The following is a 27144-nucleotide window of genomic DNA, read 5'->3' as shown; positions in this document are numbered from 1 at the left end:
TTTTCACATTTAAGCAGAGAGGAAAACACCAATTTCCAAAAGAGTTGTCATGAGCAGTTCTAAGTACCATTTCTTTTAAGAGAAAGATTTTTGAGTAATAATCTCCAACCACATAAAGAGTTATGTTTTTAAAAACATATGAGCTAGTACATTTTTGGAGTAGTATTAAGCACCAATGCGGGGGACAGTTCATACAACTCAGAACCCCCATAAGCCATGTAGCCTACGTGGGTAGAAAGGGCCATACTTATAGATGATTTCTTATTGCTTATAAGCATAGACTAGTGGATCCACTTAGTAGTAGGTTCTATACCCCGACAAAGTATAGGATAGTTTTGACAGCGTGGGCTAGACGATGTATCATCACATAGATCATAGTGATGGTTGTCGGTTAGAAAATCTCCCACATAGTCTATTTTGTATTTTTATATACAAACATAGTTTATTTTATATTCTTGCATCCAAACTGAGTATATTGTATTTTTAAATACATGAAGTTGTTATCTACTGTTTAAAAATCCTTTCTTTACAATGCATTCTTTACTACTGCTTTATATCGTTGAGTTGAGTTGAGACGAGGTAAGTGTTTCTTTCTGTTCCAGTTCAAGTTCAAGCTTATGTCTTGTTTTAAATTTCACCTTACATGCTCGTATATTCGATGTACTTAGTCATTGAGTCTGCATCTTTTATGATACATATATAGGTAGCCAGGATCAGCATCCAATGCTTCGTTGATCCAGTCAAGTTTCAGAGTCATTTGGTGAGTCTCCTTGCCTCCGGGGGACCCTTTTATTATGTTATCATTTCAGTTTTGTTAGGATGATCGGGGTCCTGTCCCGACATCCCTCATAGTATTAGAGACTTTATAGATAGATAGACATAGTTCACGAGTCTTGTTCATTTCAGTTATTGATGTTTGAGATTTGAGTTGCCACTTTGGCTAGTGAATGTTTCTTTAAATATTTTGAGGTAGTTATTTTGAGTTAAAACTTTACTTTTAAATTCATCTTGTGCTGATTAAGTCTTCCGCTAAGAGTTAAGCCATGTCAAGGGTCCGCTTGGGGCAAATAATGGTTCTCGTGTGCCGGCCACTCTGGGTGTAGGGTTGGGGTGTGACATAAAGTTTCATTTTTTATAATGAGCTTTTGCCCCCAATATCAAACTTTACAACGTGAATTCAAATTTAGTTTGACCCTAAATCGTCTTTGTCAAAAATCTGTGAAAAACATTAACACAAAAATGAATTTTGAAAGGAGTGGAAAGACACAAGTAATTTCTTGGGTGATCATTTAAATATATTTATATTCATTTACGCCAAAGTCACTTTACTATATTTTAACATAAAAAAACATAATTTTAAATCAAGTAACACAAAAACTACATATGTCAGAAGATTCAACTATAGATAAGTATTATGTTTTATTACTTTATTTTTTCGGACTAATAGATACAAATCTTCCGGACACTAAACAACATAAGAATGAAATAGTTTTTTCTTGTATTTTAATTTATGAACCGAACTACAAAAGTATGATCTTAATGGGAAAAAAAAGTCCGACTAAAAACAATTAAATAAGAGGGATATAATGTATTGTATTTTGTTGAATACAACATTTGGATGGATTGTATTATTCTCCGCTATATCATTATGTGATACATGAAAATTATTGAATGATTAACCAACAAGAAAAGTAGGCTACGAGGTAGAGCTACTATAAAACGATACTACAAAGAATAAAATAAGATTATTAAATAATAAGCAAATATGAATAAGAAGAAATATAAAGATTATGACATGATGATGCCAAATTGGTCATTACATAAAATTTGAATTTATGTCGTTATCTAACAACGAATTTAATCGATATATTAAACAATAAAATTTAATCAACAATCAAAATACGCATGATATTTAAGCTAAGGATAAAATACACTATACGACAATAACCATCCAAATTAAACAAATATGCCCATTTTATTATTTATCGGGTCTAATGTCTTATATTTTCAAAAAATTATATAATTCCATTTTTATTATTTTAAGATAAAGTCCCTTTTATACGACAACAACCATCCAAATTAAACAAATATGCCCATTTTATTATTTATCGGGTCTAATGTCTTATATTTTTAAAATATTATATAATTCCATTTTTATTATTTTAAGACAAAGTCCCTTTTAGTTTAAGGCCTAAACTTATGCCGTGCATCTAATGACACAATGTTCCAAGCAAATTCAAGGCCAACAAGATAATTCCATGTGCTTATATGTCGTGGCAGCTCTGGGTAAAAATAAAAATGAATCAAAAGCTGCCAAGTGTTCAAAAAGGCAATGCTTTGCCAATTTCAAGAATTTTTCTTACAATATATAGAGAGATACATGCATCAAAGCAACATTGCTTCACTGGATTGGAAGCTTGAAATATTCCTTCTTATTTACATATTTGGTAACATTTTTACACAATGACTTGTTAGTTTTTAGAGATCTAACAATATATGGTTCCTTTCACGAAAAAGATAAGGCAGTGATTATAATGGGTCCAACCGGATGGGAAGATCTAGCCTTTCCATAGATCTATTAGCCGATACAATTTCAGTTGAGGTCTTATATAGGGTCGTCATATGTCATTCTCTGGAAAGAGATTACTACATCCAAAGTCTCCTTATTTGTGACTATATATCAAGTCTTTTTGTACACTTCTATTTTGTCCCTATTCATAACTTCTATTAGAAAATCTTTGGCTAGATCTATTGAAAGTTTAGATTTTCCCGTTCTTGTTGCTCCCATAAACATCACCACATATTTAGGGTATTTCCACTCCAGAGCATATTCCTATAAGAGGCTGTCATGGGATCTTTAAATCCATAGTTAGACCCTATGATGCTCGGACTCTGGTGCAGATGTCTGTTAAAATGTAGATCTAGAGGTCGGACACTCTATGATAAAAAATTTTAACATTCGTGGATATAGATCCTTGAATGGATACGGGTGTGGGAATTAGGCTAAAAATAATTCAAGTATCTATAGATAGAGTTATGAAAAAATTATGAGATATTAAGCAATTCGAAGTTGACAGTTTTGGGGAAGGGGCAGTGTTCTCACGAAAAAAACCACAAATGTTTAGACTCGAAATTTCACTCTTGTCATTAATTGGAGCTTCGCTGGAGCTCTCCGGAGCTCATCTTTAGATGGTGGTGAAGTCCTCCTGCTTATTTCTCTGGAAAAGGTAAACTCTTCCTTTTGTTGATTTTTCTTTTGTCTGCTTTGCTTGAAAATAGGTTTTTTGCTTCATTGTAGATTAGATTTAGTACTAATTATTTCCTTTATTGATTTCAATTTTTCCTTTTAGTTTATAGACTTACTTATTATTTTGCTAGTATGAGTTTTTTATGTTGATCTTGTTGTTATGGAGAATGATAGTGTCTTGACTGATGTTTAAGATTTGCTCTTTTTTCTGAGATTTTTTCGATCTTAGCTCAGTTCTCATCTCTTTTAATATGATATAATTTTGTTCTAGATAGTTTTAGATTCCAAAGGATAGTATGTCTATTGTTATGACCCTCCAGGTCATTTTCTTTGTTTTCCAATCCCTTTAGTTTTTAGACCTTTCTTGTAGTTATAATTATGACTTGCGGGGATTGACAGTTCGTTCATCAGGTCGTTTGTTCGATTTTGTGCAAGTTTCTGTATTTTGGAGCCTTTGAACTTGAACGGTTGACTTTAGTCAAAACATCAGGAAGATGGTCTCAGAATGCAACTCTGATGGTTTCATCAGCTCCTAAAGGGCCATTTTAGGCTAAAGGCATGCTTGGTTTGGACCCCGAGACTTGTGGTGTAAGTTTTTGTCATTAGGCTTGCGCTACATGTTCATTCTTGACCTGAATTTCCACCACTTATATCCTATTTCTATTCGTTATTTCCTGGCTACTTTTGTATCTCATGTTTAGTTACTTGTGCAATGCTTTTCTTATAACTTTTTGCTTATGCTTGTGTTGTCTTCTGAGCTCAGTTGGTTGTTGCCTGATGAGTACTATTTTTGGTAATCATACTATGATTCTGCCCCCCGCAGATTGTAGTTGAGTTATCGCACTTTATTTTCAGTCGTACTGTGAATCTTGGGATTTCAGAGATTAGGGTGAGTTTGTGGCGTCTAGAGCTACCGGTTTCCGTCTATTTTGGCTAGGCTTAGTCTATGTATTTTATTTAGAGACAACATCTACGTGTGTTGTAATTATGAAAGCCTTGTACTCCTATTTCAGATTAGATGCTCAACTACTAACTGATTCCGGGTCTTGGGATAGTTTTGTTGATTACCCTTACTCTACTTTGTTCTATGCTCTTACTTCGTGTTGTTGGCTTCCGCTTGGTAGTTCGTTCTTATGGCTCCGGACTATGGGTTAGGCTTACCTACTGGTGGAGTGTAGTAGGTGCCATCATGACCTGAGAAATCGGATCGTGACATCTATAGTTGATGATTACTTTTGTTTCCTTGTCTACCTTATCTAAATTAGTTACTGCTTGTACTGGTGTCTTTCCTGTCCAGTTCCTTGTGATCAACTATTGAGTTATTACGTTATTTTCTGTCAAACCTCAGACTTCGATCAGTGTTTAGTTTTGGGTCAAGTTCAAAGGACCATAAAGAGTTATGTGGCCCATGAAGTATCAAATCGAAGTTCTATTAGTTCTCTTTCCAACAACACCAAGTTTGCTAAATTTTGAGCTATGAGTAAACAGTTATGGTTGTTTGAGGAAAGTCGCCCTAATTAAGATTTTTCTTCCGTTTAAGGAAGCGTATGGGTCTTTTGCTTACCCCACTAGGCCTAAAACGTTTTTCTCACCCAAATAAGGGTCAAACCTAATTTAAACCAGTTTTACACGTTCCTAAATGCTTAGAGTTTGAGAGAAGGGTTTCAAGAAGAGCAAAAGAGGGTTTTCAAGGGTTGAAGAATTTCGCCAAAAACAAGGGTTCTTTCGAGGTATGTAGGCTTTTCATAGAATTAGGTTTGTACTCCCTCATGCCAATAATGTAATTTCATTCATTAATTTGCCCATGACATTGTTTATATTGAGATTTTTGAGAAGTTATTGAGTTTTAGCCCCATTCTTTATCAAGGAGGTTTTTGAGTTCTTGAGGTGAGGATATTGCGAATGAGTGATATTTCTTAATAGATTTTGAGTGGGATTTTATTTAATTTATGTTGGGTTTATGAATCGAAGAGACTTTTTGAAGATATCATTCGATTCTAGATAAGTTAGGACTCGAATTTGAGCAATAAAATATGTTAGATTTTTGGGCATGAGTGTGGTGGGGTGGGATGAGCCACCACTGCGCTAGGACTATTGTCTAGTAGTTTGGGGCCTGGAAAGGCGTGCCACTCAGTGCACCCCAAACACTATCCATTAGATGAGGGGTTGGCGTTCTGTTCCACTTAGTGCACCAGGGTCGCTAGGTCCCTTACTCTCCCGTCCTTCTTTTCGGGTGTGTTTCCTCGAACTGTTCCTGCGTTCTCTTCTTTATATCCACTCTTAAAGTCTTCATTAATCCTTGAGAGATCATGCTTATCCTAATTACATCTCTTAATTACAGTTTTTAAATTAATGTAAAGTTAAGAGGAAAGTTCAAGAGGACCTTTTGAGTCAAAGTTGAGAACCCTTTTGCAATTAACTAAAGATTTGAACTAAGTCTTGAGTAAATGAGTATGAGGATGAAAAGAGTTAAGTTTCATGTTTCATAATGAATAGAAGGGAACTATGTATTCCCAAATATGTAATACTTTTACATTTAAAAGAAAGAAACATCGATTTCTAAATGAGTTTACAAGTTTAGAGGAGTTTCGGTGTATTACCTCTTTTAAGAGGATGTTTTGACTAATTACCTCAAATTGAGAAAGAGTTATGTTTTAAAGGAGTTATGATTTGTCAGTTCTGTTAACTATATATTGCTTTCAGCTTCCCCTTACATGGTCACACATTCAATGTACTGATGTCATTCGACCTGCATCTTTTTATGATGCAGATAAAAGTGTTTATGGTCATTAACAAGTGCTCCATTGATACCATTTGCATTCCACTTAGCTTTGGTGAGCCTCTTTGCTTTCTGGAGGGTTCCACATTTACATTTTTGGCTTTTTGAAGATGTCAGGTCTTGTCCCGATATCTATTGTACTATATAGAGGCTTCATATACAGTAGTAGTTGAGGATTCTTTCATGGTTTCCCCTTGTTGATGTTTTGAGACTTGGAGAATATTACTGATGTTTATTTAAGTAAATTCAAACCTTTATTGATGTTGAGTTGTTTTGAGAGTTTATGAGATAAGTTTTGTTGTTGGAATTCTCATTTTACTTGAGTAAGTGTTCGTCTAAGTAGTGAGCAAGGCTAAGGGTTCGCTTGGTGACCAACGATGGTTCCCGAGTGCCGGTCACGTCCAGGGTGTAGGCTCGGGACATGATATTTTCCTTGTTCAGTCCCATATTCATGGTTGCTTGTGTATCTTTAAATAATTTTAATTTCCTATCACTAATGGACGCTTATCTTTGCCATTATTGTGCATGAATTCATTCTACTGGACTCCCTACTTTCACCTTGCATTTCGATGTTGGGCCTCGTAAGCCCAAATTCTTCTGATTTAGTCTGCCTAGGTTTAAAGTTTGAAAAGGAAGCTAATATGAAAGGATCGGAAAGCTATTATTGTGGGGGTAAGGCGAAGAAATTTGCAGGTTCAAATTAAATGGGCAAAGACACAAAAAAATTGAGTCTCCAATCCGGGCTCTTTTAAACCCCTCTTCAACTTATTTCATCATTTTCGATTGTAGTTAATAATTTTCATCATACATTTTAGTTAGATTTATTTCTATTGTAAGTTTAGTTTACAATTATAATTATTTGATTTTAATTCTATTATGTTGAATAATGCCAACATTCTACCTATGGCAAGGCCCATGAGGGGCTTGGTGGCTCGGGTCAGAGTCATAATTGAACATGGCTCTTGCACATTGCGCTTGCTTGGTGGTCTTAGTTAAGAAATAAAGTTGCGCCTTTGCTATCCGCTATAGCTTTTGGTATGATTGTAAGCGCTTGATCCTAACAAGTGATATCAGAGCCAAGGTTGTGAGTTCGATTCCCAAGAGCAACAATCTGCATGAGGCATGTGTTGGGAGGGGGATTGTTGAGTAATGTCATCATCCTGCCTACGGCAAGGCCCACGAGGGGCTGGGTTGCCCGGGTTAGAGTCATAATTGAACATGGCGCTTGCTTGGTGGACTTAATTAAGAAATAAAGTTGCGTATTTGCTATTAGTTAGCTTTTGGCATGATGGTAAGCGCTTGATCCTAACATATTAGTGGTAACTTGAATTAATCTTTTAGTAAAGTTTTCATTTTTGGGATTCAAGGTATCTTTACTTCGTATTATTTCACTTATCATTTTTGAATGATTATCATTTTTTGTTCATCCCTTGTTCAATTTCTTAAAAATGAGCTCAAAGTTTCTTTAAATAATCAATTCAAGTTTCTCTTATAGCATGTTTTAAATAAAAATAAAAAAACTCCAAGTTTTAGTCAAATAAATGATTCGCCGGATAACCCCATATAGTTAGCAGATATTTCAAGTTTTGCCACCTTCATGAAATTGAAATAGGAACCACGTACCTGTTCTTTGGACTTCAAAAGATTTTTTTATTCTAGGTCATTTTGCGATTAAATGAAATGTTTCTTGATTTTCCTTTAATAATTAATTGGCGACTCAATGGCATTTTCAATTTTTTGTCAAAAGTTGAAAGATTTACGACTTTGAATATTTTCAACAACTCTTTACCTTACACTTTTCAATATTGTGATAAGCCAAATCCAGCGAACTCCGGCTACCAGCGGCTTGAGACAGCCAAAGAAGAGAACAATATTTCTAAAGAATTCTTACACTTAAAATGTTCTTTTATCCATCATAAAACTCTTCACATCCAAATATATCTAAATGAGATTTTATTACGGGAAAGTTGTACTGATCTAATGGCGAATTGACATCCGCCATTGGAAGACAACTCTTCCGGTCACTAAATTACACCTCAAGACCACGGGAACAACATTGTCAATAACCTCACTTCTTCTCCACTCAAAGATGAAGTCACACTTGGCGTCCTCCATATCAACTTATCGATCGTTGATATCTTTCCACCTGTTGAAAATACACCAATGAAACATTGTATAAAATTAATACATGAACAAATTTTATACAATATTTGAAAACTTACCAACCTAACGTTGTTTAATATAAGTACATGAATAAATTTGATCCTATTTACAAATCAATCATGGTATAAAATTATTACATGAATAATAAAGATATTCGTGCAATAGATATAACTTAAGCCAACTAACAAACGACCCAATAAAGTTATGGATGGATGGAAGATTGGTGCACCAATTTTAGGTGTCGCATATGGAGGTTATCAATTGAATATAACGAAGTGTGCCTTTATATATTACCTCGTAATCTTGCCGATCTTGTGAGAGGTTGAAAGATTCGTGTTGTTGTTATTAGCTACTAGTTATTTTGAATTTGTGACTTTGTTTGTTGAGTTAAAAGTGGGTTTGACGTGATGACGACCTTAACGCCTTATTCATTGCTTATGGGTCATTTTTGCAGCCTAGTTGATTCTTGCATAGTTGTATTACCTTTGCTTTGCCAAACTTCTTAAAGGCAACTTCGGGGATTCCATTAAAATGTATGTTAAGGCTTCTATTTCTCTTCTGGCATGATCCTAATGGTCTAAGCTTTGTAAGGCCGGTACATTTTAATTTTTTAACATGTAGCCTTGTCCTATTGAGTTGGCTACCTGAATATGATATAATATCTATCAATGTGTCTCACCCTGAGCCTACACCCTGGGCGGGATTGACACTCGAGAACCATTGTTGGCACCAAGAGAACCCTTGGCCTGTCTTCACTAATAGCGGAAGACTTAAATAACAAGAAACAGTCTCAAAGGATAACTCATGCAATATCTTAAAGAAATATTAGACTAGCCGAAATGGCAACTCAAGTCTTAACATCAACAAGTGGAAATAGAAAGACTAAAGAACTATAACTATCCATTTATGAAGCCTCTAAAACAAAAAGGGATGTCGGGGCAAGACCCCCGATCATCATAAAAATTGAAGCACTAAAACAATGTAAAAGGGGTCTTCCAGATAGCAAGGAGGTTTACCAACTGACTCTTAGTGCTCTACTGGATCAATGAAGTGTTGGATGCTGATCCTGGTTACCCGTATCTACATCATAAAAAGATGCAGGCCAAATGGCATTAGTACATAGAATGTACGAGCATGCAAAGGGAAAACTAAACATGACATAAGCTTGAAAGGAATATGAAAAGAATACTTACCTTAGCTTTACTCAAATCATGGATACATAACTCAAATAAAAAGTAAAACAACAATAAAAATGTCGTTTATACAAAGCATTTCAAATAGTACGTGGCAACTCAATGTCTTAAAGAAATACAATAGCAACTTAGTTTACATATAAAGCAATATACTATTGTGGGAGTTTCTCTAACCGACAATTACCACTCTAAGCTAAAGTGATGATACAACGTCCCACCCATGCTACCAGAATTATACTATACCTTTCCGTGATATGGAACATCTCAACTAAATGATTCCACTAGTCTATGCTAAAAAGCGCTAAGGAAACATGGTTTATGGAGACTTGAGTTATTATGAACTCGTCGCCATATCGGTGGCCAATACTACTCCCAAAATATACTCAACTTATATGTTTTAAATCAAAACTCTTTTTTTGGTTCGAGATAATTACTCAAAAACTAACTCAAAGGCTCTCGTGGAAATCGGTGTTTCCTTTCTTGTTTAAATGTGAAAACATTTTTAAACCTTGAGAACACTTAGTTCCCATATAATATTTTAAAGGAAATGAACTTTACTCTTACTCTTTACTCAACTCAAATTCAAACCATAAAACAAAGTTAAAATGTTTGTGAAAGACATTTGGAAAACTCCATGAACTTCTCTTGACTTGAATCTTAAGTTTCCTTGAATTAAATTATGGATTCAAGACTTATGATCTCATGTTTATGGATAATTTCATGGTGTTTACACATACTTTAGAATGTAGAAATCAACTAGAAAACTTAGGTACGTTGCTAGGGAACTCAAATAGAAGGAAGTAAGAAAAGGTGGAAGATCTGGTGTCCCTAGTGCTCTGAGTGGCGCAGGGCGCCAGAGGGAAAAATTCAGAAACTGGGTCAGGCACTCTGGCTAGCCCGGCGCCCCAGATCCCAAACATCAGAAGTCCCTTTGGGACGCTCTGAGTGGTGTGGCCCTCCAGCCCCCCTCCCCAGGTTTTTGATGATTTTTCTTGCTCGTTTTTCAACTCTAAACCCTCTAAGTTCAATTGGTTTTTTTCCCAAACACTTAGATTCGACTATACCACAAAAATATGTAGGAATATACTTAAAATCACATCTAATTTCATGAATAAAACTGAAGAAAGTTTGCAACAACTTCAACAACAATAACCCACAAGAACTTAAACAAATTTCATCAAGAACTCATAATCTTTTCTTTGAAGAACACAATTATGCGGAATTCAATCATTATTTGTTCGTGGGTGAACTAACCCAATGCTATGTGATCTCACATACCTTGTAGTATTGAATCTTTGGCGAAATCCACAACCAAAATTGCAAGAACTTGATGAATCTTGAACTTTTCTTCTCCTTTCTCCTCTTTTCTATTTTCTCCAAGCCCTAGCGTGTTTTGGTAAATGTGTAAACTGATCTAATTCTGATTAGAACCCAATTCATTAATTGGGTATGGAAAAGACCAAAATACCTAATTGGGTATGGAAAAGACCAAAATACCTAATTGGGTATGGAAAGGACTTTTAGAAACATAATTAATTAATTGGGTATGGTAAAGACCAAAATACCTATCCAAAATTCGGTTTTAACTTTCCTTATCTAGATAGCCCAACTTCAAATGGACATATCACATTCATACAAACTCAGAATTGAGAAACCTCAGCGGCGTTGGAAAATAAATTGAAAGATATTTCCTACGGTATCTTGTAGCACACCTAACTCATCCTGAGCTAGGAGTTATGGTCGACTGAATTTGACCCAAAACTCATACTCAACATAATTTTGTCAAATTTCCAGTTTTTTTATTCTTTCCAAAAATGACTTTCTAATTCTAGCTCTTTGTACATCTTTCAAATAGAAAGGTATTACAATATCTCCCTATTGGGAACATTTGTCCTCGAATGATATTACTCTTAGTAGGCTAAGGGTGTAACATACAACATTCAGCTCAAATATGCAACAAGCAAATCTAACATATTAAGCATATCAATTTAAAGAGTACTAAGAAGAGAACTTATACCTTGCTCTGGAATTTCTCCTGGCTGAAAGAGATCTGGATATCTCTTCTTCATATCTTCCTCATCTTCCCAAGTTGCTTCCTCAATAAACTGGTTCCTCCAAAGAACTTTGATTGATGCTACTTCTTTGGTCCTCAACTTGTGAACCTGACGGTCTAGAATCTGAACGGGGATCTCCTCATAAGACAAACTATCCTTGATACCAATATCTTCAATAGGTATGATAAGTAAAGGATCTCCCATGCATTTCTTCAGCATGGAAACATGAAATACCAGATGACCGCTGCTAACTCTTGGGGTAGCTCCAACTCATAAGCTACATTACTAACCCTTTTGGATATTCTATAAGGGCCAATATACCGGGGAGTAAGCTTCCCCTTCTTACCAAATCTCATAACACCCTTCATGGGTGAAACTTTCAAGTATACCCAATCATTTACTTCAAACTCTAACTCCCTTCTCCTAATAACAGTGTAGGATTTCTGACCACTCTGCACTGTTTTCAACCTTTCTTGAATAACTTTCACCTTCTCCATAGCTTGATGAACTAAGTCTAGTCCTATCAACCCAGCCTCATCAACTTCAAACCATCCAATAGGAGACCTGAATCTTCTCCCATAAAAAGTTTCATAAGGAGACATCTGGATGCTAGAGTGGTAACTATTTTTCTAAGCGAACTCAATGAGAGGTTGGTGATCATCCCAATTACCCTTGCAATCAATCACACAAGTCCTCAACATATCTTCTAAAGTATGAATAGTGCGCTCTACTTGACCATTTGTTTGTGGATGAAAAGCAGTACTTCAGTTCACCTTTGAACCCAAGCCTTTATGGAATGACTTCTAAAATTGTGTAGTAAATTGTGCACTTCTGTCTGAAATAATGAAGACCGAAAGTCCATGAAGTCTTAGTACATCTTGAATGTATAAACGACATAATCCACTGCTGAATGTGTAGTCTTTACTGGCAAAAAGTGGGATGATTTCGTCATTCTATCAACAATTACCCAAATAGAATCATGTTGCCTGCGAGACCTTGGTAAATTTGTGATCAAGTCCATATTGATCATCTCCCTCTTCCATTCCAGAAGTTCTATAATCTCAGCCATACCACCGGACCTTTGATGTTCTACCTTAACTTTTTGGTAATTCAGACACTTAGCAACAACTCTGCAATTCCCTTCTTCATACTACTCCACCAATAAACTTCTCTCAAATCGCGATACATCTTTGTGGAACCCGGATGAGATGAATAGAATATCTGGAGCTATGAGCTTCCTCCATGATCCTTTCTTGGAGTTCATCCACCCTTGGTACACACAACCTACATTGATACCTCAATACACTATCTCCCCCTTGTTCAAAAGCCATTACTTTTTGCTTATGATCATTTGCCTTCAATTCAAGCAAAATAGGATCTTGTTCTTGCTTCTCTTTAACTTCAGACACTAAAGATGATTCAGCCCCGTTCATCACCACTACCCCTCCAACAGTGGAATCCATTAGTCGAACTCCTAAGCGTGCAAGTCTGTGCACATCTTTTACTAACTCTTTCTTATCTTCCTCAAAATGGGTGGTACTACGCATAGACAATCAACTCAAGGAATCATCAACAGCATTAGCCTTACATGGGTACTAAAGGATACTCATGTCATAATCCTTGAGTAACTCTAACCACCTTCGATGTCTGAGATTAAGCTCTTTCTGACTAAATACATATTCAAGACTCTTGTGATCAATGAATACATCTGCATGAACACCACAAAGATAGTGACGCCATATTTTCAAAGCAAATACTATGGCAATCAACTCTAGATCATGGGTTGGGTAGTTCTTCTCATGAACTTTTAACTATCTGGAGGCATCAGCTATAACTTTTCTATTCTTCATTAACACACAAACCAAACCAACTCTGGACGCATCACAATATACAATAAAGCCTTGTGTACCTTCGGGTTAGGTCAATACTAGGGGAGTAGTCAACCTCTTTTTCAATTCCTGAAAGTTTTTCTCACAAGCTTCAGACCATTGAAACATCACTGTTTTTATCGTTAACATGGTGAAAGGGGACTAAATAGATGAGATACCCTCTATGAACCTTCTATAATAGCCAGCCAAACCCAAGAAACTCCTAATATCAGTTGGAGATATGGGTCTAGGCCAATTCTGCACTGCCTCTATTTTTTGACTGTCAACTCTAATTCCATCACCGCAAATAATGTGACCTAAGAATGCCACAGACTCAAGTCAAACTCACACTTAGAGAACATGGCATACAACTCCCTATCCTCTAGAGATTGGAGAACTATTTTGAGATTGCTAGCATGATCTTCCTCATTCCTCAAATAGATTAGAATGTCATCAAAGAATACGATGATAAACATATCTAAATAAGGCTGGAACACTCTATTCATAAGTTCCATGAATGCTGCAGGTGCATTACTTAAACCAAACAACATGACCAGAAACTCATTATGACCATAACGGGTCCTGAAAGTTATCTTGGGAATATCATATTCCCTTACTCTTAACTGATGTTAGCAGGATCTGAGGTTTATCTTAGAGAAGCAAGTGGCCCCCTGAAATTGATCGAAAAGATCATTAATTCTCGGAAGAGGATGCTTATTCTTGATGGTAACCTTGTTCAACTAGCTGTAATCTATGCACATTCTAAGGGAACCATCTTTCTTCCTCACAACTAAGACCGAAGTACCCCAAGGTGAGACACTTGGTCAAATAAAACCCTTATCAATGAGATCTTTCAACTATTCTTTTAGCTCTTTCAACTTTGTTGCAGCCATTCTATATGGCCAAATATATATTGGATGAGTATCAGGAGGAATATCTATACCGAAGGATATCTTTCTCTCAGGAGGGACTCTGAGTAGATCGTCAGGAAAGACTTCTTGAAACTCACTCACAATTGGAACTGACTCAATGGGAGGTGTCTCAACACTAGAGTCATTAACTCGGACTAAGTGATAGACACAACTCTTGAAAACTAACTTTCTCGCCTGAAGGTACGAAATGAAATAACCCTTAGGCACTGTTGAACTACTCCTCCACTTAAAGATTGGCTCATTAGGGAACTAGAATTTGATAATTCAAGTTCTACAATCAATAAAGGCATAACAGGCATGAAGCCAGTCCATACCCAAAATGACATCAAAATCACCTATATCTAACTCAAGTAAATCAGCCACGGTGCTCTTGTGATTGACGAAAATGGTACAATCATGATAGACTCGCTCAGCTAGAATAGACTCCCCAATAGGTGTAGAAACACAAAAGGGCTCACAAAGTTTCTCAAGAAGAACATCAAATTTCATCGCAACAGAAGGAGTCACAAAAGATAAACTCGCTCCTAGGTCTAGCAAAGCATACACATTGAGATTAAAGACTTTGAGCATACCCATAAAAACATCTGGAGAATTATGTTGTTATTGACGACTTGTGATAGCATAAATACAGTTTGCTCCTCCTCCTGTCCCTGAAGTAGCTCCTCTAGATGCAGTTCTATCTGGTGGAGATGCAGTTCTGTCTGGTGGAGCAACTGAAGAAGATTGGGCTATATTGCCCTGATTGCCATTACCTTGCCAGTTCTTAGGGCACTCTTTCATGAAATGACCAACTTGTCCACACTTGTAAAAACCTGTAGAGCCATCGCAACACTTACCTAGGAGGTTCCTACCACACTTAGCACATGCATGAACCTAGTTACCTTCTTGTGCCATACTACCCTAAGACTGTGTAGGTATAGCTCTAAAGTGTTGTGAATTCTGACATTGTACTCACATTTGTTTCTGGGTGCAGGTGCACTAGCAGATGATGGAGAAGGTCCATTTTGCTATTGATGAAAATAAGAACGATTCACATTATTCCTTTGTTACCCAGACTCATTCCTTGTCTTAGCTTTTTTATTTCTAAAATCTTCCCTATCCCTCAATTTCTCTTCCTCAACCTACTGCACATAAACCATCAACCTTGCTATAGACTTATTCTGCTCCTCATATCCATAACCATCTGCGGAGCATATCGAGAAAGTTGGGTGAACTTCNAGCGCAGGGCGCCAGAGGGAAAAATTAAGAAAATGGGTCTGGCTAGCGCGGCGCCCCAGATCCCAAACATCAGAAGCCCCTTTGGGACGCTCTGAGTGGCGTGGCCCCCTAGCCCCCTTCCCCAGGTTTTTGATGAATTTTCTTGCCCGTTTTTCAACTCTAAACCCTCTAGGTTCAATTGGTTTTTTTCCCAAACACTTAGATTCGACTATATCACAAAAATATGTAGGAATATACTTAAAATCACATCTAATTTCATGAATAAAACTCAAGAAACTTTGCAACAACTTCAACAACAATAACCCACAAGAACTTAAACAAATTTCATCAAGAACTCATAATCTTTTCTTTCAAGAACACAATTACGCTGAATTCAATCATTATTTATTCATGGGTGAACTAACCCAATGCTATGTGATCTCACATACATCGTATTATTGAATCTTTGGCGAAATCCACAACCAAAATCGCAAGAACTTGACGAATCTTGAACTTTTCTTCTCCTTTCTCCTCTTTTCTGTTTTCTCCAAGACCTAGCGTGTTTTGGTAAATGTGTAAACTGATCCAATTCTGATTAGAACCCAATTAATTAATTGGGTATGGAAAAGACCAAAATACCTAATTGGGTATGGAAAGGACGTTTAGAAACATAATTAATTAATTGGGTATGGAAAAATACAAAATACCTATCCAAAATCCGGTTTTGACTTTCCTTATCTAGATAGCCCAACTTCAAATGGGCATATCACACTCATACAAACTCAGAATTGAGAAACCTCAGCGGCGTTGGAAAATAAATTGAAAGATATTTCCTACGGTATCTTGTAGCACACCTAACTCATCCTGAGCTAGGAGTTATGGTCGACTGAATTTGAACCAAAACTCATACTTAACATAATTTTGTCAAATTTCCAGTTTTTTCATTCTTTCCAAAAATGACTTTCTAATTCTAGCTCTTTGTACTTCTTTCAAATAGAGAGGTGTTACAATATCTCCCCATTGGGAACATTTGTCCTCGAATGATATTACTCTTAGTAGGCTAAGGGTGTAAAATCTAACATTCAGCTCAAATACCCAACAAGCAAATCTAACACATTAAGCATATCAATTTAAAGAGTACTAAGAAGAGAACTTGTACCTTGCTCTGGAATTTCTCCTGGCTCAAAGAGATCTGGATATCTCTTCTTCATATCTTCCTTATCTTCCCAAGTATCTTCCTCAACAAACTGGTTCCTCCAAAGAACTTTGATTGATGCTACTTCCTTGGTCCTCAACTTGCGAACCTAACGGTCTAGAATCTGAACGGGGATCTCCTCATAAGACAAACTATCATTGATACCAATATCTTCAGTAGGTATGATAAGTAAAGGATCTCCCATGCACTTCTGTAGCATGGAAACATGAAATACCGGATGACCGCTGCTAACTCTTGGGGTAGCTCCAACTCATAAGCTACATTACTAACCCTTTTTGATATTCTGTAAGGGCCAATATATCAGGGAGTAAGCTTCCCCTTCTTACCAAATCTCATAACACCCTTCATGGATGAAACTTTCAAGTATACCCAATCATCTACTTCAAACTCTAACTCCCTTCTCCTAATAACAGTGTAGGATTTCTGACCACTCTGCACTGTTTTCAACCTTTCTTGAATAACTTTCACCTTCTCCATAGCTTGATGAACTAAGTCTGGTCCTATCAACCCAGCGTCATCAACTTCAAACCATCCAATAGGAGACCTGAATCTTCTCCCATAAAAAGTTTCATAAGGAGACATCTGGATGCTAGAGTGGTAACTATTTTTCTAAGCGAACTCAATGAGAGGTTGGTGATCATCCCAATTACCCTTGCAATCAATCACACAAGTCCTCAACATATCTTCTAAAGTATGAATAGTGCGCTCTACTTGACCATTTGTTTGTGGATGAAAAGCAGTACTTCAGTTCACCTTTGAACCCAAGCCTTTATGGAATGACTTCTAAAATTGTGTAGTAAATTGTGCACTTCTGTCTGAAAATAATGAAGACTGAAAGTCCATGAAGTCTTACTACATCTTGAATGTATAAATCGGCATAATCCACTGCTGAATGTGTAGTCTTTACCGGCAAAAAGTGGGCAGATTTCGTCATTTTATCAACAATTGCCTGGGAGACCTTGGAAAATTTGTGATGAAGTCCATATTGATCATCTCCCTCTTCCATACCAGAATTTCTATAATCTCAGCCATACAACCGGGCCTTTGATGCTCTAGCTTAACTTGTTGGTAATTCGGACACTTACCAACAACTCTGGAATTCCCTTCTTCATACTACTCCACCAATAAACTTCTCTCAAATCGCAATACATCTTTGTGGAACCCAGATGAATAGAATATCTGGAGCTATGAGTTTCCTCCATGATCCTTTCTTGGAGTTCATCCACCCTTGGTACACACAACCTACCTTGATACCTCAATACACCATCTCCCCCTTGTTCAAAAGCCATTACTTTTTGCTTATGAACATTTGTCTTCAATTCAAGCAAAATAGGATCTTGTTCTTGCTTCTCTTTAACTTCGGACACTAAAGATGATTCAGCCCCGTTAATCACCACTACCCCTCCAACAGTGGAATCCATTAGTCAAACTCCTAAGCGTGCAAGTCTGTGCACATCTTTTGCTAACTCTTTCTTATCTTTCTCAAAACGGGTGGTACTATGCATAGACAATCAACTCAAGGAATCATCAACAACATTAGCCTTACATGGATAATAAAGGATACTCATGTCATAATCCTTGAGTAACTCTAACCACCTTCGATGTCTGAGATTAAGCTCTTTCTGACTAAATACATATTGAAGACTCTTGTGATCAATGAATACATCTACATGAACACCACAAAGATAGTGACACCATATTTTCAAAGCAAATATTATGGAAATCAACTCTAGATCATGGGTTGGGTAGTTCTTCTCATGAACTTTTAACTATCTGGAGGCATCAGCTATAACTTTTCTATTCTTCATTAACACACAAACCAAACCAACTCTGGACGCATCACAATATACAATAAAGCCTTGTGTACCTTCGGGTTAGGTTAATACTAGGGGAGTAGTCAACCTCTTTCTCAATTCCTGAAAGCTTTTCTCACAAGCTTCAAACCATTGAAACATCACTGTTTTTATAGTTAACATGGTGAAAGGGGACTAAATAGATGAGATACCCTCTACGAACCTTCTATAATAGCCAGCCAAACCCAAGAAACTCCTAATATCAGTTGGAGATATGGGTCTAGGCCAATTCTGCACTGCATCTATTTTTTGACTGTCAACTCTAATTCCATCACCGCAAATAATGTGACCTAAGAATGCCACAGACTCAAGTCAAACTCACACTTAGAGAACATGGCATACAACTCCCTATCCTTTAGAGATTGGAGAACTATTTTGAGATGGCTAGCATGATCTTCCTCATTCCTCAAATAGAATAGAATGTCATAAATGAATACGATGACAAACATATCTAAATAAGGCTTGAACACTCTATTCATAAGTTCCATGAATGCTGCAGATGCATTAGTTAAACCAAACAACATGACCAGAAACTCATAATGACCATAACGGGTTCTGAAAGCTATCTTGGGAATATCATATTCCCTTACTCTTAACTGATGTTAGCCGGATCTGAGATTTATCTTAGAGAAACAAGTGGCCCCTTAAATTGATCGAAAAGATCATTAATTCTCGAAAGAGGATGCTTATTCTTGATGGTAACCTTGTTCAATTGGCGGTAATCTATGCACATTCTAAGGGAACCATCTTTCTTCCTCACAAATAAGACCGGAGCACCCCAAGATGAGACACTTGGTCGAATAAAACCCTTATCAAGGAGATCTTTCAACTGTTCTTTTAGCTCTTTCAACTCTGTTGGAGCCATTCTATATGGCCGAATATATATTGGATGAGTATCAGGAGGAATATCTATATCGAAGGCTATCTCTCTGTCAGGAGGGACTCTGAGTAGATCGTCAGGACAGACTTCTTGAAACTCACTCATAACTGGAACTGACTCAATGGGAGGTGTCTCAACACCAGAGTCATTAACTTGGACTAAGTGATAGACACAACTCTTGGAAACTAACTTTCTCGCCTGAAGGTACGAAATGAAATGACCCTTAGGCACTGCTGAACTACTCCTCCACTTAAAGATTGGCTCATTAGGGAACTAGAATTTGATAACTCAAGTTCTACAATCAATAAAGGCATAACAGGCATGAGGCCAGTCCATACCCAAAATGACATCAAAATCACCTATGTCTAACTCAAGTAAATTAGCCATAGTGGTCTTGTGATTGACGAAAATGGTACAATCATGATAGACTCGCTCAGCTAGAATAGACTCCCCAATAGGTGTAGAAACACAAAAGGGGTCACAAAGTTTCTCAGGAAGAACATCAAATTTCATTGCAACAGAAGGAGTCACAAAAGATAAACTCGCTCTTGGGTCTAGCAAAGCATACACATTGAGATTAAAGACTTTGAGCATACCCCTGAAAACATCTGGAGAATCATCTTGTTGTTGACTACTTGTGATAGCATAAATACAGTTTGCTCCTCCTCATGTCCCTCCTCCTCATGTCCCTGAAGTACCTCCTCTAGATGCAGTTCTATCTGGTGGAGATGCAGTTCTGTCTGGTGGAGCAACTGAAGAAGATTGGGCTATATTGCCCTGATTGCCATTACCTTGCCAGTTCTTAGGGCACTCTTTCATGAAATGACCAACTTGTCCACACTTGTAAAAACCTGTAGAGCCATCGCAACACTTACCTAGGAGGTTCCTACCACACTTAGCACATGCATGAACCTAGTTACCTTCTTGTGCCATACTACCCTAAGACTGTGTAGGTATAGCTCTAAAGTGTTGTGAATTCTGACATTGTACTCACATTTGTTTCTGGGTGCAGGTGCACTAGCAGATGATGGAGAAGGTCCATTTTGCTATTGATGAAAATAAGAACGATTCACATTATTCCTTTGTTACCCAGACTCATTCCTTGTCTTAGCTTTTTTATTTCTAAAATCTTCCCTATCCCTCAATTTCTCTTCCTCAACCTACTGCACATAAACCATCAACCTTGCTATAGACTTATTCTGCTCCTCATATCCATAACCATCTGCGGAGCATATCGAGAAAGTTGGGTGAACTTCAAACTATACTCATGAACACTTGGTGATTTTTTCTTAAGGGTAAGAAATTCCCGTACCTTGGTTTCTCTCAATTCGAGGGGAAAGAAACGCCCCAAGAAAGCCTCCTAAAACATAGTTAAACTCACAATTTATGCACCCTCAGCTCTACCCTTCTTCTACTAGTCAAACCAAGTCCTAGCAACATTCTTCAGTTGACATGCAGCTAGTTCCACTCACTCAGCATCGGCAACGTGCATAACCTCAAATACCTTTTGCAGTTCCTCAACAAAATTTTTGGATCCTCAGTAGTGCTTGAACCAGTGAAGCTTGGAGGATTCATCCTCAAGAACTCGCATATCCTCGAATTATCTGCCTCTTCTTGTTGAGCCCCTCTTTGTTGCCCAAATTGGTTGGTCACATCTTGACTTAGCATTCAGATTGCTTCTGAAAATTCAGCATTGGTGACCTCTCCTTGGGGTCGCACTTCTAGTGCATTAGGTACCCCTTGATCCTAAATTCCTCCTACAACGATGACCTTGGATAACTCTGCATGGAGGTATAATCAACTAAAATATGCAGACAAGAACAAGTTAGAGAGAGACTTTATAGAGATGAACTCTATCGAACGAAATGAGTATGAAAAAAGTGAAGGAAATTCCTAAATGTTACAACGTCCTAATTATATATGTGGCGCATTATAGCAAGGAGGCTCACCAACTGACTTTGAGTGCTTAACTGCATGAACGAGGCACTGGATGCTGATCCTAGTTGCCTATATCTGCATCATAAAATGATGCAAGTTAAATGGCATTAGTACATTGAATGTAAAAGCGTACGAGGGGAAAACTAAACATGACATAAGCTTGTAAGGAATCTGAAAACAATACTTACCTTTGCTTTACTCAAATCATGGATACTCAACTCAAATGCAAAGTAAAACACCAATAAAGATGAAGTTTATACAAAGCATTTAAAACAATAGGTGGCAACTCAATGTATTAAATAAATACAATAGCAACTCAGTTTACATATAATGTAATATAATACTGTGGGAGTTCCTCTAACCGACAAACACCACTATGAGCTAAAGTGATGATACAACATCTCACCCACGCTGCTAGAACGTCCTATACCTTTCCGGGATATAGAATGTCTCAACTAAGTGGATCCACTAGTCTATAATAAAGAGCACTAAGGAATCATCTAGAAAGTATAACTCTTTCTTACCCACGATGGCTATATGGTTTATGGAGACTTGAGTTATTATGCAGTCGTCCCCATATCAGTGCTCACCACTACTCCCAAAATATACTCAACTCGTATGTTTTTTAAAAAAAATTATTTCTGTGGTTTGAGATAATTACTCAAAAACTAGCTCCAAGGCTCTCTTGAAAATCGGTGTTTCCTTTCTTGTTTAAATGTGAAAATATTTTAAACTCTTGGGAATACTTAGTTCCCGTATAATCTTTTAAAGGAAATGAACTTTACTCTTGCTCTTTACTCAACTCAAAACTCAAGCCTTAAAATATAGTTAAAATGTTTGTAAAAGACTTTTGGAAAACTCCATGAACTTCTCTTGACTTGACTCTTAACTTTCCTTAAATTGAATTATGAATTCAAGGCTCATGATCTCATGTTTATGGATAATTTCATGGTGTTTAGACGTACAAGAGTGTAGAAATAAACTATAAACTTTAGGTACGTTGCTAGGGAAATCAAATGAAAAGAAGTGAGAAAACGTGGATGATCTGGAGTCCCTGGTGCTTTGATTGGCGCGGGGCGCCAGAGGCAAAATTTCAGAAACTGGGCTGCGGCGTTCTGGTTGTAGCGGTGCCTCCGAGCCCAAACTTTAGAAGTACCTATGGGACTCTCTGAGTGGCGCGCTGCCCCAGCCCCATCCCCAGGTTTTTGACCAATTTTCGTGCTCGTTTTTCAACTCTAAACCCTCTAGATTCAATTGGTTTTTTTTGAAACACATAGATTCGACTATATCACCAAAATATGTAAGAATATACTCAAAATAACATCTAATTTCATGAATTAAACTCAAAAACATCCCAACAACTTCAACCACAAGAACCCACAAAAACATAAACAAATTTCATCAAAAACTCATAATCTTTTCTTTCAAAAACACAATTATGTTGAACTAAATCATGATTGGCGCGTGGGTGAACTAACCCAACGCTATGTGATCTCACATAAATTGTAGGATTGAATCCTGTGACGAAATCCACAACAAAAATCGTAAGAACTTGATGAATCTTGAACTTTTCTTTTCCTTCTCCTCTTTTCTCTTTTCTCCAAGCCCTAGAGTATTTTGGTAAATGCGTAAACTGATCTAATTCTGATTAAACCCCAATTAAACTTCTAAAACTAAATTAATTAATTGGATATGAAAAAGACCAAAATACCCTTCCAAAATCCGGTTTTGACTTTCCTTATCTAGACAACCCAACTTCAAATGGACATATCTCACTCATACGAAGTTGGAATTGAGCAACCTTTGCGGGGTTGGAAAGATAATTAGATATTTCCTACGGTATCTTGTAGCACACCTAAACCATCCTGATATTGGAGTTATGGTCGTTTCAAGTTGACCCAAAACTCATACTTATCTTAATTTAGTAAAATTTCCAGATTTTTTATTCTTTCCAACTTAATTTAGTCAAATTTCCAGATTTTTTATTCTTTCCAAAAATGACTCTTTCTAATTATAGATTTTTGTAGTTCTTTCAAATAGCGAGGTGTTACACAATGACACTTCACTTCTTTCTTAGTGTCCTAGAAAATGTTACCATTTTATTTTGATCAATTATGATTATTTGTTATTGTTGTAATGTTTTATCATCTTGTTATTGCCTATGAGCTTGTTTTGACTTCAAAAGACACTAACACTGCAGTGTTCTTGTTAAACCGTTCCTATGGGCTAGGTAGACAGAGCCTACAAGCTGGGTAGACTGCACCTACAGGCCACAGGATGGGCAGGTTGTAACTGCGAGACAACTTATAAAAATTGTGCCACAGAGTTTAAAAAATACATTGATTAATAACACATGAATATACAAACAGTTTAGATCATATTATTAGTTGGATACACGTAAAGGGTTAAAATACTTATCTATAGTGATTGTCTCCGCTCGTTAGGAATTATAGTGATTGTCTATTGTTGTACCTGTCGGGCATAAAGAGGCCATGTTATTGCTTCTTGTGTATTTTTATTGTCTTATTGTAAGGAGATAAGGTAATGTACTTGTGTTTCAACTATACCTCTTTCGTTCGATCCTTATACTTCAGTTTTAAGTTTCAGCTTTCCTTCCATGCTCGGTACATTATTTTGTACTGACACCCCTTTCTTGATGCCTTCATGCCTACAAATCATGAGTGAGGACCATACAAACTTGTCGAGTACCACAAACACCTATCCTGCTGATTGGTTAGCTCCTTTCTTCAAGGGGTTGCCAAAGTCGTAGAGGTTTGCTTGTTTTCTTGTTTATACTTTTGGGTAGGTCGAGGCACTGTGTCATCCAAGTGTTTTATTCATGAAGTCTTTCAAACTGGCGTGTTGGGTTGTGCAGCTACGTTTTATGGCCATGTTGGCCCTATTTGTTGGTGGGCTGAAATTTTATTACCATTTGATGTTGGTTATGCACATACATGTTTTCAACCTTTGTATAGTTATCATGGTAGCTTTGATGAACTCTATTACATTTATGCTTTCTTAGATACCTTGGTGTCTTTGACGGTTCAAATAGGCTTTCTGCTAGTTCCTTATGGTTTTATATAAACTTTTATGAGTCGTTGTTTGCTTTGTAGAGATGTTGACTGGGCCTTTCCGCTCGAGGGCTTAATTTTAGAAGAGATATACTTGTTACTTTTATTGAGAGTTTGTTGCTTCTATCGCTACAATTAGAAAATAGTTCAGCAAAGTCGGTTCCGGACTATGTTTTGGCATAAGGTGTCAGTTGCGCTGCTCGAGTTAGGGGCGTGACATCAATAATGTGTTTTATTAAAAAAAAAATAATTAGATTGATTTTAAGAGTCACCACTTAATTTTTTTTTTAAAAATCAAGAAAACTATTTTTTCAAAAGATTAAAACAATAAATCTAATGAAAATATTTAAAGGGGGTTTTGAGTTCATATGTACATTCCGAGAAGATGTTAGGCACTCGAAATGAATGCTAACTTGCGGTTGACCGACGATTTGACTAAAATGACTTTCAAACTAACTTTTAAAATTTCAACTAAATTTAAGAAAAGAAAGAAAATTTTAAGTTACTACTTTTAAAGGGAAGATTTGGCATAATTCATATTGAGACAAAATAATTAACATGTAACTAAATATATAAATAAATAATAGATATTTCAAAAATAAGAAAGNTAAAAAAAAAGAAAACTATTTTTTCAAAAGATTAAAACAGTAAGGGAAAAGGGTTAAAAATACCCCTCAACTTTGTTTTATTAGTTGACTATGCTCTTACCGTTAAAGTGAAGTTAGTTTTACCCCTACCGTTACTAATTTCACCATATATACCCCTCATTTGACGGAAAGCCCCAAATCAACTCAAATTAACCCGATTTCAATTGAAATTACCCAATTGTCTATTTTAACCCAAACCCGACCTGCTATACTAAAGAAACTCATACCAATTAAATCCCTAGTTCATTTCTTCTCCTCCTTCGCACCACTTTCCCGATTTTCCCTCCCAAAATAACGAAGTAAATTCACTAGATCAAAGATTGTTTCAATCTGATTTTACAAGCTTAGTGTTCTTTTGAAAAACAAGATTTCAAACCCCCTTTTTTTTTATGCAAAAAAGGAAAACATTTTCATTATCACTGAATCAGTATTCATAAATACAATAACTAAATCGATTAACTAATATCATATATCAAGCACAGGTACATGGATTATCAACGGCGAGCTCGTCGAGTTCCACTTACCGCCGAAGGTCGGAAAAGTGTAAAGAAGGGGAGCATTACGGATCCTATGCCTCTAGTGCCACCGCCCACCAGTGACAAGGGCATTCATGCCATTAAGGGACCATCGATTGGCTTTTCCGGTACATCGAATTGAGCTGCACCTTTATCCATGGCCTTATTGTTATACAATTTCTGGGTTTTGGAATTAGAAATTTGAACTTGACAGAAGCAGTGTGTGAAACCAAGACGGATTCCCACATATTTTTCCCGATTTCCCTTTGTTTTCCAATACTTTCGAAAATATGGTCACTTAACCTCCGTGATTTTCAAACTCAAATTTTGAAATATCATTTGATACAATTTTCCGGCGGCGGAGGGTAATTCCTCCTGAAATTGGCAGAGATAATCCTGAATTGTTGACGACGATCTTTCATGTACTGATAAAATAGGGCGAAGATAAAAACAAGTGGGTAAAGTAATTGCATAGCTTCCATGGAAATTGATTTGAGCTACTGATTTCTAAGATGTTTGATTGAAGAAATCAAGAATCAAACAAATCCCAAAAATTCTAATAAAATAATAAAATGAAAAAAAAGAGGAACTGAAAGAAGAAGAAGCAGTAGTATTGAGGTTGGAAGCTAAGAAATAGTTTCTTTAAAGTGTTCTTTTGAGAATGGGTAAGAGAAATGAGTTAAATGTATTCAGAGGAGTCGGGGCATGGATTTATTTACAGATAAAGAAACAAAGAGAGAAAATCGGGTTTGTATTAGATATGAAGAAAATGAAGGAGATGAAGAATATTAGAGAGATGGGTTTGGGTTTTAATTTGGTATTTCCTTAATTCATTAGGTTTAGTGGGTCGGGTTGGCATGAAAAGAGAAAATCGGGCTATTTTAATTAAAATTGAACAATTTGAGTTGATTTGGGGCTTTCCGTCAAATGAGGGGTATATATGGTGAAATTAGTAACGGTAGGGGCAAAACTAACTTCACTTTAACGGTAAGGGCATAGACAACCAATAAAACAAAGTTGAGGGGTATTTTTGACCCTTTTCCCACACAGTAAATCTAATGAAAATATTTAAAGGGGGTTTGGAGTTCATATGTACATTCTGAGAAGGTGTTAGGCACTCGAAATGACCGCTAACTTGCAGTTGACCGACGATTTGACTAAAATGACTTTCAAACGAACTTTTAAAATTTCAACTAAATTTAAGAAAAGAAAGAAAATTTTAAGTTACTACTTTTAAAGGGAAGATTTAGCATAATTCATATTGAGAAAAAATAATTAATCTGTAACTAAATATATAAATAAATAATAGATATTTCAAAAATAAGAAAGGCTATAGTGGGAAACATAGTTAAATTAAACCATAAGAAACAAATAAAGTTAGTTAATCAATAACAATATAAATACAAGTGAAGGGAGAAAATATTGAACTTGAGGCTTTGGCCCAAATTCGAAATCCTGATAACCTGTCCTAAATCTAAAAGTGACCCAAAACAATGGGCTTGACCCATCACACCTGCTAAACCTGTTGTGCCAAAAGAGGTGGGCTTTGGTCCATATTAATTTAAAGAGCTTCTGGAAATATGCCCAAGCT

The 27144-nt window shown here is 36.6% G+C and overlaps 1 protein-coding gene across 1 annotated transcript; it reads right to left on the bottom strand.

Moving 5' to 3' along the window:
- Positions 1-14836: 14836 nt before the first annotated feature.
- On the bottom strand, positions 14837-20315 carry LOC125861361 (uncharacterized). Its single transcript, XM_049541280.1, has 3 exons — positions 20303-20315; positions 20081-20233; positions 14837-15048 (listed from the first exon to the last, which is right to left on the bottom strand). The coding sequence occupies exons 1-3, from the start codon at positions 20313-20315 to the stop codon at positions 14837-14839; spliced, it is 378 nt and encodes a 125-aa protein (XP_049397237.1).
- Positions 20316-27144: the final 6829 nt, after the last annotated feature.

This window comes from Solanum stenotomum, chromosome 4 (genome assembly GCF_019186545.1).
Source record: "Solanum stenotomum isolate F172 chromosome 4, ASM1918654v1, whole genome shotgun sequence".
In the NCBI taxonomy this organism is placed as follows: domain Eukaryota; kingdom Viridiplantae; phylum Streptophyta; class Magnoliopsida; order Solanales; family Solanaceae; genus Solanum; species Solanum stenotomum.
Note: the sequence above shows the minus strand (reverse complement) of the source record. Positions and strands in the feature narration are given on the sequence as shown.